The sequence below is a fragment of the Cervus canadensis genome, chromosome 10 (assembly GCF_019320065.1).
Source record: "Cervus canadensis isolate Bull #8, Minnesota chromosome 10, ASM1932006v1, whole genome shotgun sequence".
NCBI classification, from domain to species: Eukaryota; Metazoa; Chordata; class Mammalia; order Artiodactyla; family Cervidae; genus Cervus; species Cervus canadensis.
This window is the reverse complement of record NC_057395.1, coordinates 45026158-45042564: the sequence shown is the minus strand read 5'-3', so window position 1 is coordinate 45042564 and position 16407 is coordinate 45026158. Positions and strand designations below refer to the sequence as shown.

At 41.4% G+C, this 16407-nt stretch overlaps 1 protein-coding gene across 1 annotated transcript in view; it reads right to left on the bottom strand.

Moving 5' to 3' along the window:
* Nucleotides 1-8450: 8450 nt before the first annotated feature.
* The window catches only part of LOC122447960 (prostaglandin F synthase 1-like), a 14039-nt gene continuing 6082 nt past the window's right edge, over nt 8451-16407 (bottom strand). Inside the window, exons 5-9 of the mRNA XM_043478758.1 lie at nt 15590-15712; nt 14675-14784; nt 13637-13802; nt 10715-10797; nt 8451-8645 (exon numbers count right to left, since the gene is read on the bottom strand). Of these exons, the coding sequence (XP_043334693.1) occupies nt 8603-8645; nt 10715-10797; nt 13637-13802; nt 14675-14784; nt 15590-15712 (525 nt within the window). The 3' untranslated portion in view covers nt 8451-8602. The remainder of the gene's footprint in view (nt 8646-10714; nt 10798-13636; nt 13803-14674; nt 14785-15589; nt 15713-16407) is intronic.

Here is a 16407-nt window from a genome sequence, read left to right as displayed (position 1 = left end):
AAAGACAAAGAACAAGGGTGCAGACATAGACTAGATCATGTATTAAAAGGGCCCTGAATAGAATGGGAATGTGGCTTTGGGGGACACAGTGCATTCAAAAACAGTCATAAATTCACCAGAATCAGACAGTCAGTCTTGGCCAGGTAAGATGCTGACTCAAAAATGAACTGAGTCACCCATAGCTTTCCTGTTGGGCTGATGCCAGGACTAGAAGCATGACGAGCTAACTAGTGAAAGTCATGACAAGGAACAAATCTACCAAGAGTAAGATTTTCCCTGTTATTTCAAGTACCAAACTGAATGCACACACACACAAACACACAAAGGAACACACACACACAGAGGAACACACATCCAGGAACACACACACACAGGAACACACACACACAGGAACACATACAGGAACACAACACACAAAGGGACACACACACAGGGACACACACGCAGGAACACACACACACAGGACACACACACACACAGAGACACACACACAGGAACACACACACACACAGGACACACACACACACAGGGACACACATACAGGAACACACACAGGAACACCCACGCATCTGGACGGGGCAGGGTGGCCATCACAGAGGGCCCCGAGGAGCAGGGTCTGGGGCTCTGATGGTGTGAAAGGGCTGCACCACATGCATGGCCACCTGCACCAGGGGCTACTCCTGCACACCTTCCTCCAGCTCTGCCACCCTCTGGGGCAAAGGTGCAGTGCAGGGGATGGGGGTGCATACTTACAAGGGGTGCACACTTACAGCGAGTGGAACCAGTCTGGACCCAACCCTCAGAGTTCTGCTCCAGAGTCTTGGGACTCGCCTGGCCCAGTAGAGTGGGGACTGACACTGAGCACAGAAGCCTTTGCTCACACTGGGCTCTGGCTCTAGCCTGCCCTTCCCCCTCCCACCGAGGTGACAGTTGCCAACACAACCTGGGAAGGATTGACCTCTGACCTGCTCAGCTCCAGCTCTGCCCCAAAGCCTTGTGCACACAGACTCCACAGGGATGGGTCCACACAAGGACAGCCCTGCAAAACCAGGACAGGTAACTTTTTCACCTAACTTAATAGAAAAGGAGGAATCTAAGCAAAATGAGAAGAGAGAGGAATTTGCATCAAAGGTAACAATAAGGAAAAAAAACTTGAAAAGATCAGATATTGAGATACAGATTAATAATTTACCAAAATAATTTACCAGAATACAGACTCATAAGAAGAATGCTACATTAACTAGGGAATAGAACATACTAACATTCATAGTGTAGGGGTTCCAGAAACAGAAGAGATGGAGAAGGGAGCCGAAAATGTAGGTGTGATGAAATTATGGCTAATAATTCCTTTTAACCTGGGGCTTTCCTGGTGGTCCAGTGGTGAGGACTCTGTGCTTCCACTGCAGAGGGCATGGTTCTGAACCTGGTCTGGGAACGATCTTGTAAAGCTGATTAAAATCTTGAGAGGCAAAATATTCTTGGTTTACCTGGTAACCCTAGTATAATGACAAAGTCCTTACATGTGTGACCTGGGGGGGTTGTATTCGAAGAGAAGGTGTGAAGATAGGAGCAATAGATAAAAGATTCTAAGATGCTACAGTCTGTCTCTGAAGATCTTTGTAAAGTCTACAAGATGAAGATGTAAGAGTTCTCTTGTTCAGTTTCTCAGTTGAGTCCAAATCTTTGCCACCCAATGGATTGCAACACACCAGGTTTCTCTGTCCTTCACTATCTCCCAGAGTTTGCTCAACTCATGTCCATTGAATCAGTGATGCCATCCAACCATCTCATCCTCTGTCCCCCCCTTCTCCTCTTGCCCTCAATCTTTCCCAGCATCGGGGTCTTTTCCAATGAGCTGGTTCTTCACATCAGGTGGCCAAAATATTGGCATTTCAGCTTCAGCATCAGTCCTTCTAATAAATATTCAGGGTTGATTTGCCCAGGATTGACTGGTTTGATCTCCTGGTTGTCCAAGGGACTCTCAAGAGTCTTCTCCAGCACCACAGTTTGAAAGCATCAGTTCTTCAGAGCTCAGCCTTCTTTTCAGCCCAACTCTCACATTCATAATGACTACTGGAAATGCCATAGCTTTGACTCTACAGATCTTTGTCAGCAAAGTGATGGCTCTACTTTTAAACAGGTTATCTAATTTGTCATAGTTTTTCTTCCAAGCAGCAAGCATCTTAATTTAATGGCTACAGTCACAACCTGCAGTGATTTTGAAGGCCAAGAAAATAAACTCTGTCACTGTTTCCATTTTTCCCCCCATCTATCTGCTGTTAACAGATGGAACCAGATGCCATGATCTATCTTAATTTTTCAAATATTGAGATTTAAGCCAGTTATTTCTCTCTCCACTTTCACCTCCATCAAGAGACTCTTTAGTTCCTGTTTGCTTTCTGCCATTAAAAGAAAGAAAGAAAGTGAAGATGCTCAATTGTGTCCAACACTTTGCAACCCCATATACTGTAGCATACCGTGCTCCTCCGTCCATGGGATTTTCCAGGCAAGAGTACTGGAGTGGGTTGCCATTTTCTTCTCCAGAGGATCTTCCCAACCCAGGGATCAAACCTGGGTGTCCCACATTGTAGGCAGATGCTTTACCATCTGAGCCACCATGGAAGCCTTTTCTGCCATTAAGGTGACATCATCTGTGTATCTGAGGTTACTGATATTTCTCCTAGCAATCTTCAACCCACCTTGTGATTCATCCAACTTGGCATTCCACATATGTACTCTGCATATAAATTAAATAAGCAGGGTGAAAATATACAGCTTTGATGTAGCCCTCTCCCAATTTGGAACCAGTCCATTGTTTCATATCCAGTTCTAACTGTTGCTTCTTGGCCTGCATACAGGTTTCCCAGGAGCCAGGTAAGGTGGTCTGGTATTTCCATCTGTATAAGAATTTTCCACAGTTTGTTGTGATCCACACAGTCAGGGCTTTAGCATAGTCAATGCAACAGAAGTAGATGTTTTTTCTGGAATTCTCTTGCTTTTTCTATGATCCAATGGATGTCGGCAGTTTGATCTCTGGTTCCTCTGCTTTTTCTAAATCCAGCTTGTACATCTGGAAGGTCTCAGTTAACATACCACTGAAGCCTAGCATCAAGGATTTTCAGCATTACCTTGCTACTACGTGAAATGAGTGCAATTGTGCAGTAGTTTGAATGTTCTTTGGCATTGCCCTTCTTTGGGATTGGAATGAAAACTCACCTCTTCCAGTCCTGAGGCCACTGCTGAGTTTTCCAAATTTGCTTGGCTATTGAGTGCAGCACTTCCACAGCATTATCTTTTAGGATTTGGAATAACTCAGCTGGAATTCCATCACCTCCACTAGTTTCATTCATAGTGATTCTTTCTAAGGCCCATTTGACTTTGCATTCCATGATGTCTGGCTCTATGTGAGTGATCACACCTTTATGGTTTTCCTGGTCATTAAGACCTTTTTTTTATATAATTCTTCTTTGTATTCTTGCCACCTGTTCCTAATCTCTTCTGCTTATCTTAGGTCCATACCATTTCTGTCCTTTATTGTCCTCATCTTTGCATGAAATGTTCTTCTAGTATCTCTAATTTTCTTGAAGTGATCTCTAGTGTTTCTCATTATATTGTTTTCATCTATTTCTTTGCACTGATCACTTAAGACTTCCTTAACTCTCCTAGCTCTTCCTTGGAACTCTGCATTCAGATGGGTGAATCTTTCCCTTCCTCCTTTGCCTTTTGTGTTTCCTCTTTTCTCAGCTATTTGTAAGGTCTCCTCAGACAACCATTTTGCCTTGTTGCATTTCTTTTCTTGGTAGTGGTTTGGTCACCTCCTCCTGTACAATGTTACAAACCTCCACCCATAGTTCTTCAGGCACTCTGTCTATCATATCTAATCCCTTGAATCTTTTTGTCACTTCCACTGTATAATCATAAGCAGTTTCATTTAGGTCATACCAGAATGGCATAGTGGTTTTCCCTTCTACTGGAGGGAGCACAGTCCCACTTTTACCAAAAGGGTATTTGTGGGGACAGTTGCTCTTCATGTCAAAGACAATAATCAGGTCAGGTTGGTGAAAACGGAAGTTTGTTTGATTTCAGATTCTGGAAACTAGGCTGTTGGGGTGACAGACATCAATCCAAAACCCAACCCCCCCTCCACTTCAACCAGTGGGCAAGAGCCCTATAGACAGAAGTAACAGGGGTGCTATATGCAGAAACAGCACAGTCAGCTCTGACAGTCATCTTCAGATTGGTCATCAGTGGTCTGACCCATGTCATCTTGATTGTTTTATGTACATTAGCCTAAAGTTCCAAGACCCATTTGTTTGTATTTCTTGAGGCCAGTACTCAGAACTGTGGCAGCTTTTGTCAGATATATTCTGGCCATCATTTGGTTAACTTCTCCACCTGGTGTTCTAGTATCTATAAGGCAGCTCACAGGATATGGTTCAGAATATTACCTATAGCCCTTGAGAAAGAGCTGAAGGTCCTTGATTATTCTTAATGACCTCACAGTTATTATTTAGTCTCCTCTGACCCTTTTCCTTTGTGTCTACATTTCTCAATTCTCTGATTAAACTTGTTCTTTGAAGTTTTACAAAAAAAGCAGGGGAAGGACATGGTACAGGGGGAAGGAACAAAGGAGTCTGCTTCATTTCACCACCCATCAGCAGAAAATTTGGTTAAAGATTGACCAAGCATTGCCTTGCCCACCAAAGAAATACTTTCCCCACAGTCAGTCCCTCCCATCAGGAAACTGGCACAAGCCTCTTATCCTCATTCATCAGAGGGCACAATGAAGAAGCACGAATTTCAATTCTATGGCCTCCAGAATGAAAACTACAATCACAGAAAACTAAATAATATGATCACATGGATCACAGCCTTGTGTAACTCATGAAACTATCAGTCATGCCATGCAGGCCACCCAAGATGGACAAGTCATGTTGGAGAGATTTGATGATGGAGAAGGAATGGTCAGTCACTTCAACATTCCTGCCTTGAGAACCCCATGAACAGTATGAAAAGGCAAAAGTATATCATACTGAAGGATGAGACCCCTGGGTTGGTAGGTGTCCCATGTGCTACTAGAAAAGAGTGGAGAAATAGCTCTAAAAAGAATGAAGAGGCAGAGCCAAAGCAGAAACAACACCCAATTGTGGATGTATCTAGTGGTGGAAGTAAAATCTGATGCTGTAAAGAACAATATTGCATAGGAACCTGGAATGTTAGGTCTCTGAAACCAAGTAAATTGGATGTGGTCAAACAGGAGATGGCAAGAGTAAACATGGATATTTTAGAAATCAGTGCACTAAAATGGATGGGAATGACTGAAATTAATTCAGATGACCATTATATCTCCTGTGGGCAAGAATCCCTTAGAAGAAAGGGAGTAGCCCTCATAGTCAACAAAAGAGTCTGAAATGCAGTATGCTTGAGTGCAGTCTCAAAGATGACACAATGATCTCAGTTCACTTCCATGGCAAACCATTCAACATCACCATATTTCAAGTCCATGTCCCAAGCACAAAGGCCAGAGAAGCTGAAGTTGACTGGTTCTCTGAAGGCCTAAGAGACCTTCAAAATCTAACACCAAAAAAAGATGTCCTTTTCATGAGGGGACTGGAATACAAAAGTAGAAAGTCAAGAGATACCTGAACTAACAAGCAAGTTTAGCCTTCGAGTACAAATGAAGCAGGGCAAAGGCTAACAGAATTTTGCCAAGAGAATGCTCTGCTTTTAGCAAACACCCTCTTCCAACAACCCAAGACCTGATCTCTAGGAGTTGGAAAAGACAACAAAATGGATTTCCCACTACAACCTCCAGAAAAGAATGCAGGCCTCCTGCCACTTTAATTAGCCCATTTAACTGGATTTTTTAATTTCTGACCTCAGAATATGTAAACTAATACATTTGTGTTGTTTCAAGGCGCAAAGTGTTTGGTCATTTGGTGTAGCAGCAGCAGTAACTAATACGGACATGGTTCAAATCAGCCCATCTCTGTCTGTGGCATCATAGGTTTTCCTCTCTCTGCTGGACTGTTCCTCTGACCTCAGAGGCTGGCAGTCCTCTGCAGGGTACCCAAACAGTGTACTTGTCTATTAATTCCACTTTCTTCTTCAGCAACTGCCCAATTCCGTGGTCCTCATTACAGCAAAGTCTCTGAAAGCTGTGTCTACTCTGTTTCTCGCTGATCTCTTAACACCACTTCTTGAACCCACTCTACTCAGGTTTTGCCTTCACCACTCTTATCAAAGTTGCACTTGACTTTGCCAAGGTTAACTGCCCAATCCAATGGTCAGTTTCAGTCTTCTCTTACTTGTCCCCTTGCAAGAATTGGATTCTTTTCTCCTCCAATCTTTTACTTCATGTGCTTTCTAAGAACAGTCCCTCCTACCTCACTAGCCTCTTCTTCTCTGCCTCTGCTCCTGGTTCCTCCACATTTTTTTTTTTTTAAGAAAAAACTAACTTCTCAATGCTGGGTTCTCATGAAGCTTGATGTCCCTGTCTACACTCACTCAATGTATACCATATTATCTCAGATTTTCTAGTTTCATGACTTTAAGTGGCAACTAAATTTGAGAAACCACAAATATAAATATTTTAGCTAACCTTTTTCTCTGATAGAATTCTATGTCCAACAGTATGCATGCATCTTCACTTGGGTACCTAAAGTCATCTCAAAGATACATGTCTATAATTGAGCTCCTAATCTTCAAACAAAAATGTGCTCCCCCACATTGTCTCCATCTGAGAAAATGGCATCTCCTTTTCCTATCCCTTAAGCACAAATGTTGGGAATCAGCATTGATTCCACTTTTCCTTTCACTTTACGTCCAATATGTTAGACAATCTAGCTGATGCAGCCCTTAACATGTATTCCTATTTTAACAACTTTGACCACACTTATTGTTCCTTCTGTGGTCCAAGCCAACATCATCTCTCACCTAGATTGCTGTAGAGTCCTAAAAGAGGGCTCTTTTTTCTCTTTTTCTTCTCAAAATAGCAACAAGTGTAATTTTTTTTTGAAGCGTGTCTACTTATGTAACTACTTTGCTCAGAACCCAAAATATCATTCTCCATTTCCCCCAGAGTAAAGTCCTTTCAAAACCCCTTGTGACACAAACCCCATGGCACCACTATCTCTCTGGCTTATCTTCAGCTTCTGTCTCTGCACCTCACTAAGCTTCACCCACATCAGCCAACTTCAGTTCAGTTCAGTTCAGTCACTCAGTCGTGTCCGACTCTTTGCAGCCCCATGGATGGCAGCACACCAGGCTTCCCTGTCCAACACCAACTCTCAGCATTTACTCAAACTCATGTGCATCAAGTTGGTGATTCCATCCAACCATCTCATCCTCTGCTGTACCCTTCTCCTCTCACCTTCAATCTTTCCCGGCATCAGGGTCTTTTCAAATGAGTCAGTTCTTTGCATCAGGTGGCCAAAGTATTGGAGTTTCAGCTTCAGCATCAGTCTTTCCAATGAATATTCTGGACTGATTTCCTTTAGGATTGACTGATTGGATTTCCTTGCAGTCCAAGGGACTCTCAAGAGTCTTCTCCAACACCACAGTTCAAAAGCATCAATTCTTCAGTGCTCAGCTTTCTTTATAGTCCAACTCTCACATTCACACATGACTACTGGAAAAACCATAGCTTTGACTAGATGGACCTTTGTTGGTAAAGTAATGTCAGCCAACTTGCTGTCCCTTAAATGTTTCATAACACATGTCCTTCTTGAGCTTAGTATTTTCTGTTCCAGAGTAATGAATGGAGCCTCTGTCTCTATGTTGCAAGGCTGTTTCTTACACAAATGAGAAGTTGTGTCAGATGAAGGGTAGTTGGTGTCTCTGCCTAACAGATGTACAGAAATGAGATTGTGCAGAATTATCTCCTACTAGCCGTTACTCATTTCTAACAGCTAAGTCCTCCTGATTTCATTCAGTCTTATCCTCCAGTAGGCTATCGACTCAAGAATTTCTCATTTTAATTGACATTTATTGATAATACCATGTGTTACTAAAGAATATTCAATAAAGTTTTGCTGAATTAATGAATGAATGGCAACAAATAAATCAATGGCAAAATATATAAGAACTAATTAAAATGCTAAACATGGGCAAACAATTAAGAAATTAAATAAATGAATAAGATATGTTGCTTTATAGTAAGCAAATTATAATACTGGGTTTTTTGAGTCATATTTTAATTTTACCAAGATACTTACGCTAAGTTAAAAATAAGTAGAAAATCTGTAGATTGAAGATCTTTTCTCTTTGTAAATGAAAACACACACACATTTCTACAGGAAAATCATAAGTTTAAGGCACCAAATTTAAGTATTATTAAATGGGTTAATCACAGGTTATCTTATTCTCTATCATTTCCTTTCATCTTACCAAACTTTCTGTAATTTACTTTGTTTAACTATCACAAAAAAATGTATTCTTACTTTGAAGTCTATTGTTCCATAAACTGTTTATTTTTTTTTAAAGGAAAGGCAAACTTTCAAACATTCAGACACTTCATTTAAGCACCTCCACCAAATACAAAAATCCTCTTCATAGTCCTAGAAGCAAGTAATTCTCAAAGAACCACAGTGAGAGCTGAGAGTCAATATTCTTCAGAAAATGGATAGCCGGGCTGACCAACACCACTGAAAGAGAGGAGGAGGATTAACTTATTAAATCTGTCATGTTGTCAAAAACTGTTACTCAATAGATGCAGTCAGGATATATTTGCCTAAATATATAAACACGGCCCTTGTTCTCCCCTGACAAGCACACATGCAGGTGCCTGCTCCATGTGTACATGGCACCTGCACATCCAGTCCCAACACTCATGTGTAATATTCACACCACAGTGACAGGTAGTTTGACACAGGTTACAATTTATATGAGAGCACAAGACTTAGGGCCAACTGTGGAGGTCATTTCAGACACAGGTAGAACTTCTTCAGTCCCTAGTTGATGAAAAGTTGCACAGTGGACAAATTAGCTGCCCTTTTCCACACATCCATGGATAAGCAAATACTGAGCACTCCAAAAATACAGAGCACCTCCATAAAGGAATTTGTCATCTATAGAAGAGCTACCATGTGTGCTTGAATAATCATACAGTTCAAAGTGAGATTATTATCTTTTTAGCTTATAATGTAGTCAAACACTGGTTATGCAGTAATTACTATTACTGTTGTTTTGGGGGTTTTTTTGTTTGTTTTGTTTTGTTTTCATTTTTCCCATGTTTCTACTTTGTTTTCAGAATTGGTCTTTTTCAGTTTGATTCATTAAAGAATGCATTCTAAGCAATTCCAAGTACCAGGAACCTGGCTAATGATCCGAGCCCACAAAGATAAATAAGTCTAAGCATTCAGAGCCTAATGAAGGAAAATATACAATTATACTTTAAAACTGTTAAGTACAAAAAAGTAATTATCCTTTTTTTCAATTATCATATCTTTTATCAGAAGCATGATAGCTATAAAAACAATAGGGAGAGTTTTGAAATCCTTCACTGGAAACAAAATTTTATTTCTCCAATAATTGGTATTCCCTTCTCTCTCAACTCCCTTCCAACCTCTCCCTGGTTGATTAGCCCTCTGTCCCTTCAATCCTGACATCTTCCTGCAGTAATTAGGCAGCTGGAATTCAATGTTAGTGACTAAGTCAAAGTCAAGAGGGTAGGGGCTCCCCAGGGGATGGACCCCTGATGGACAAATACAATACTAGTGTGAGTCTTGACTCAAGAAACCAGAGAGACCCAGATGATCTTACCTGAGTGTGTCCTGCTAAGCAGTCACTCACTGAAGGGTCATTTAAGCTCAAGATCTACTTGTAATTCAGTTTTGTGAGATAACAAGGATGAGGACATGAGAGTTGTAATAGGGAAGAAAGGGCAATGAAGAGTTCAATTTGTAGGAAACAGATAGTGTCTTGGTGAAGAAATGCCCATTAGGGAGAATGTCCACCAGACACTTAGGGGACGGGGTGGGGCAGGCCCATGTGACATCGTAGCACTGATGAATATTGGCCTTTCTAGGACCCTCCTCCATAAAAAACACCTACAATACATTTTATAGTTGTGTTGGGGTTAACATGATTGCAGGCTTCCTAGGTGGCTCAGTGGTAAAGGATCCACCTGCAAAACAGGAGACAGGGCTTTGATCCCTGAGTCAGCAAGATCCCCTGAAGAAGGAAATGGCAACTCACTTCAGTATTCTTGCCTGGAAAATCCCAGGAACAGAGGAGCCTGGCGGGCTACAGTCCATGGGGTACCAAGAGTTGGAAATGACTAGGTGACTAAACAACAACAACAAAACTTGAATACAATTCATGATGGACGTAGAAAGAAATAAAGATAAAACATGTTCATAGGACCTTGAAAGGATACAGGGCTGCAGGCACTCTGGGTTTCCTGGGTCCCTCAGCCTTGAAAGGAGATACACCAGGCACAGGGGTTAGGGGTACAAAGTAGTGAATTCACCACAATGTCAACTCAGGGGATTTTATTGATGGGCTGGCCTGGGCCCCATCACATTTCTTTTGGTCAGAGACAGAGCGCTAGAGGAAACCTCTGGTCTGAGGTCTGCAGGGAGGCCCTGGTTTATTCCTACCCTGGAAATCAGCACTGTTTTCCTAGAATTAAGCTTTTAAAAAGCTAAGTTCTCCTGCTGGCCTGCCTGCTACAGAAAACGGTTTTTGTGGGAAACATCGGCAAGTCACTTACTAGTGAAATTCATAATATCTTATATTTCTGTTGAGGCCATCGATTGCTTTCATGTCTTCTGGAGTCAGTTCAAAGTCAAACACCTGGAAGGAAAGAAGAATAACATTACCTCTCCCCCAAGAAGTTGGCCTCCCCCTGGGCACTGGAGGACTTTCCAGCTGGATGGAGACAAGAAGAGGGGACAGGGAAGCCGTGTCTGTCCTCAGTTTCCAGATGAACAAGCCTGGGACCCTCTGCTGAGTTCTCACCTCTCCTTCCCACACCTTCTCCTTCTCTGTCCACCTCACAAACATTACAGTGCACGAGTCACTTATCTTTTTAAGTGAATTACTTGAGACAAAAAAATCTAAAATCGTTCTTTTCCAAACACACTGCTTTTAGACACTCCTGACTCGATACCTGAAACTGAGTTGACATTAGACTGATTGCCTCTCCCCAACACGCCCTAAGTGTGACAGCATTCAGCTGAAGCAATGTGGGAAGCAGGCTCCCCTGAGAAAGCCTGTTCAGGAATCTGATATCAAACTAATCATTATCATGATTGGATCTAAAAAAACTTTATGTATATACCTTTCTGGAGAAAGTTATGAGAAGTGTTTAAGCATTAATGAACAACAAATTATTAAAAATTCACATCATAACAATGAAATGGAAAGCTCAATTTTGTAAAGAACTTCATTTTCTCCAAAGAGATCTCATTTCAATGCAACATGAACCAAAGACTTAAACATATATTCTGTTGTGGAAGTTGGTATGGTGATCAGTTCAGTTCAGTTCATTCACTCAGTCGTCTCCGACTCTTTGTGACCCCATGAATCGCAGCACGCCAGGCCTCCCTATCCATCACCAACTCGTGGAGTTTACTCAAACTCATGTCCTTCGAGTCGGTGATACCATCCAGCCATCTCATGCTCTGTCGGCCCCTTCTCTTCCTGCCCCCGATCCCTCCCAGCATCAGGGTCTTTTCCAATGAGTCAACTCTTCACATCAGGTGGCCAAAGTATTAGAGTTTCAGCTTCAGCATCAGTCCTTCCAGTGAACACCCAGGACTGATCTCCTTTAGGATAGACTGGTTGGATCTCCTTGCAGTCCAAGGGACTCTCAAGAGTCTTCTCCAAAACCACAGTTCAAAAGCATCAATTTGTCGGTGCTCAGCTTTCTTCACAGTCCAACTCTCACACCCATATATGACCACTGGAAAAATCATAGCCTTGACTAGATGGGCTTTGTTGGCAAAGTAATGTCTCTGCTTTTTTTTTTTTTTTTTTTTGTCATACATTGATATGAATCAGCCATAGATTTACACGTATTCCCCATCCATGCTATCTAGGTTGGTCATAACTTTCCTTCCAAGGAGTAAGCATATTTTAACTTCATGCCTGCAATCATCATCTGCAGTGATTTTGGAGCCACCAAAAAATAAAGTCAGCCACTGTTTCCCCATCTATTTTCCATGAAGTGATGGGACCAGATGCCATGATCTTAGTTTTCTGAATGTTGAGCTTTAAGCCAACTTTTTCCACTCTCCTCTTTCACTTTCATCAAGAGACTTTTTAGTTCCTCTTCACTTTCTGCCATAAGGGTGGTGTCATCTGCATATCTGAGGCTATTTATATTTCTCCCGGCAATCTTGATTCCAGCTTGTGTTTATTCCAGCCCAGCATTTCTCATGATGTACTCTACATAGAAGTTAAATAAGCAGGGTGACAACATACAGTCTTGACATACTCCTTTTCCTATTTGGTGATACTGAATTTTAAATAAGAAAAGAACTAGTCAAAAGCAGTCAAGACATCCTTAAAATAGAAGAACGTACCATACTGAAAAGCAAAACTTATTTTTTGCGTCAGTAACACAGTAGAGAAATAGTTAAATAGAAAAGAGTGGGCAGAAATGTACTTATGGACACTTGATATGTGACAGAGTTGACAACAAAAATGTGGAAAACAGGGACAGTTGTTTTTGTTATTCAGTCACTTAGTTTGTCCAACGCTTTGTGACCCCAAAGGAAGAGATTTTTTCCCCACTCACTGACTGAGAATCATATCACTGTGCTGAAAAGAAGACTAGGTTAGTTGTCTTATTCTAGCCAACAGAAACTGTGCAGAGAAGTCTTCAGGCTCCTCTGACAAGAGCCATATCCACCTGCTAAAGCAGAACTGCCAAGCTGCTCAGCACTGAACTGCAAATGCACAAAAGAGCCCAGCCCTAGAGGCCAACAGCTTAGCTGAGTGCAGGCTGATTTTCAAACCACAGATTCAGAATTAAATAAATGAACTCTGCATTAAATCCTGAAACTGGGTAGAGTTTCCTATATAGTTAAGGGTACAATAATGGTCTCCTACAAATAAATCAAAAGAGAAACAACCTAGCTAAAGTGGACAAAGTCTTGAAGAGGAACTTCACAAAGACAGAAACTCAAAAAGATTAAATGTATGAAGATGAAAACCTATGAGTATTCAGGGAAATACAAAATAAAACCACAATGATTTGGAAGTTAAAGATCACTGCCATAATTTTTGTGCCCCCAAATTCACATGTTATGGTATTAAAAATGGAGTCTTTGAGGGAGGAGTAGGTCATGATGGCAAAGCCCTCACGAATGAGATTTCAAGGATATCACATTCATATAAGAGACTTGGGAGTGCTCTTTTTCCCCTCCAACATGTAAAGATATAAGGAGAAGCCTGTGACCTGGAGGAGAGCCCTCACCCAACCACATGGGTACCCTGATCTCAGATCTACAGCTTCACAACTGTGAGAAACAAATTTAATTTTTTTCACAGCCACTCAGCCTGTGGTGTTTTGTTAGAGCAGATCAAACAGTCTAAGAAAAATCACATGATTCAATTTTATCAATTGAGAACAGAGAAACTAAGATATTTTCCTTAGGAACCCTCTGCCCACAGCCTTGCTCATCACCTGTATGTTCTCTTTGATCCACTTCTTGTTGTTACCCTTGGCCAGAACCACAACCCCACGTTGTATCTGGTAACGAAGGGCAACCAGAGCTGCCGTTTTCTTGTGCTTTTGGGCAATGGCAGAGAGAACCGGATCCTCCAGGAGAACGGGGTGGTTTGGGTTCACCCTGAAGGGGATTTAAGAAATGCTGAGGAGCTTAGACTACGCAGTTTCTAAGGAGGCTTCTCAAACAGACCAATTAGGTCCACTCTATACCAGTACTTCCCAAAGTGTGGTCCAGGGACCGGCAGCCTCAGCATTACTTGGGATCTTATTAGAAATACAAATTCCATGGCTGAGCTGAAGACAAACTGAATCAGAACCTCAACTGTGTCACTCCCCATTCTGTGTTTACAGATCTCTGCAGGTGATTCGGATGTGTTGAGTTGAGATCAGAATGCCAAATTGTGGGTTATTTTCTTTAATTCTCAGGGGTTGTTTTTCTTCTACAATCAAGGGCATGAATAGAGAAACAGTAGGGAGAGTCCAGGAATTCTTTTTAAATTTCACTTTTTAAGGTATTGATAAAAATTGAGTAGTCTCAAAAATAAGAGGCATTTATTTCATCACTATTTTTCTATATATGTTCACAGAAATGCTTCAAATTGAAATTTTTCTATCATGATATACCGAGCAGTTACATATTATTATTCCAATTTTAGATATAAGGTAAGTGAGGCTTGCAACATCTCTTTTTACAAATGTGTTCATTAATTAATAGTTAATAAGTAAATCATGACATCAGCTTGTGTCTCTGATCTCAACTGAGAGATTATATATAGAATCAATGCAGACATTTGTTGTTGATGAGTCTACAAGATAATACAATGTAAAAAAAAATGTCTGGGTGATGGGAAAATAAAAAAGAAGGATTCATTTCATCCCACCACTCTCTCCCCTCTGCCTATGAGAGTTATCTGAGTACTGTGTTATTTAAATTATTTTATCAAAAATTGAATTTCAGGGAAACTCCCAGTTGTCTTCATTAGGATTCAATACCATTCTTTTACTCGTTGGGATCCCAGAGCAGCATAGGCAACAAGAACAATTTCATGTGACTTGCAGAAATCCAACAGTTTGCTCTGGTTCAGATAAGGGTGACATTCCACCTGTAGAATGCCCAAAGAGAAGAGTGTCAGATTATATGCAAAGGCAATATTAATATGACAGAGAAAGACTAAAAGTTTTCAAAGGCTAAAGGAAAGACTAGAACATTAAATGAAAACCGGAAATGTCAACATCAACAGAAAAACAGAGAAAAGTATATTTATACAGGTATTTTATAATATACATGGATGGGAGAACCAGTCCAAGATTGAGTAATCAAAAGCTGTGCTCTACATTGAGTAGATGTTCCTGAGTAAATATTTCATAAATTACTAGTATCACCTTGAGCCTTTAACTTCACCCTCTAACTTTGATGATTTTCATCACCTCCAACACATTTTTCTTAACTGTGCTCCCTGTTTAAGACTCATAAATGCTGAAACAACAACACCAAGAATTCAGACATCAGAACCCCACACAAACCCTTAAAATCCATCTCAGCTATTTTGACTCTTTATTAATTTACTTCTGATTCCATGTTTTCATCATTTTCCTTCCTGCATGCAGTTCTCTTCAGGGCACTTTTCACGCTATCTGCTCTTCCCTTCATCTCAGGAAAATGACTCCTTCCTCTAGTTCTGGGTTCCACCCACAGTTCAGAAGGAAGGCATCCCACCTTTTCCACCCAGCCTGTCAAACAGAGATAGTGTTTTGGATTCTATTCACACCATCCAGAGAGGCTCTGCTTTCTAGAATCCTCTGACCCACAAAGGTCAGATGAACAGTGGGGGAGGACAGACAGACATCTGGCTCCAGTGCAAGAAGGAGGTTCTGAAGAGCAGGAGGGAGAGGACCCAAGCTGCTCACCTGGTTGCAGACGGGCTTGTACTTGAGCCCCGGCTTGTTCAGGATCTTCTCCAGCTGCTTGTGGTTGAAGTTGGACACCCCAATGGACTTGGTCAGCCCTGCATCTTTACACCTCTCCAGGACCTGGGAGGGAGGGGTGGTGAACAATTACATGGAATGATAGAACAAGAATGAATGCTTCAAACCATTGGTAATCACACTCATCCATCAAAAATTACCCTTGACTATCAAGAACAATTGGGAAGAAGGTCACAATATAGAAAGAATTATGGTCCCCTCCTTAGAAAAACCCCAAAAAGACATATCACATGAAAGGAAAGAGATGCCTCTCTAACTGCCCCATATTCTCCTCCTTTGTTCCTCTCTATGAACGTTTGAGCAGTGGTTTCCTCCCCACATCCCCAGCATCCCAGACCTTGGGTTCTTTTTTTTTTTTTTTTTTTTCAACTACAGAGGGAGGTCTTTATTCCCCATCCCGATCCCCCCTCCCACCTCCCTCTCACCCGATTCCTCTGGGTCTTCCCAGTGCACCAGGCCCGAGCACTTGTCTCATGCATCCCACCTGGGCTGGTGATCTGTTTCACCATAGATAGTATACATGCTGTTCTTTTGAAATATCCCACCCTCACATTCTCCCACAAAGTTCAAAAAGTCTGTTCTGTATTTCTGTGTCTCTTTTTTCTGTTTTGCATATAGGGTTATCGTTACCATCTTTCTAAATTCCATATATATGTGTTAGTATGCTGTAATGTTCTTTATCTTTCTGGCTTACTCACTCTGTATAAGGGGCTCCAGTTTCATCCATCTCATTAGGACTG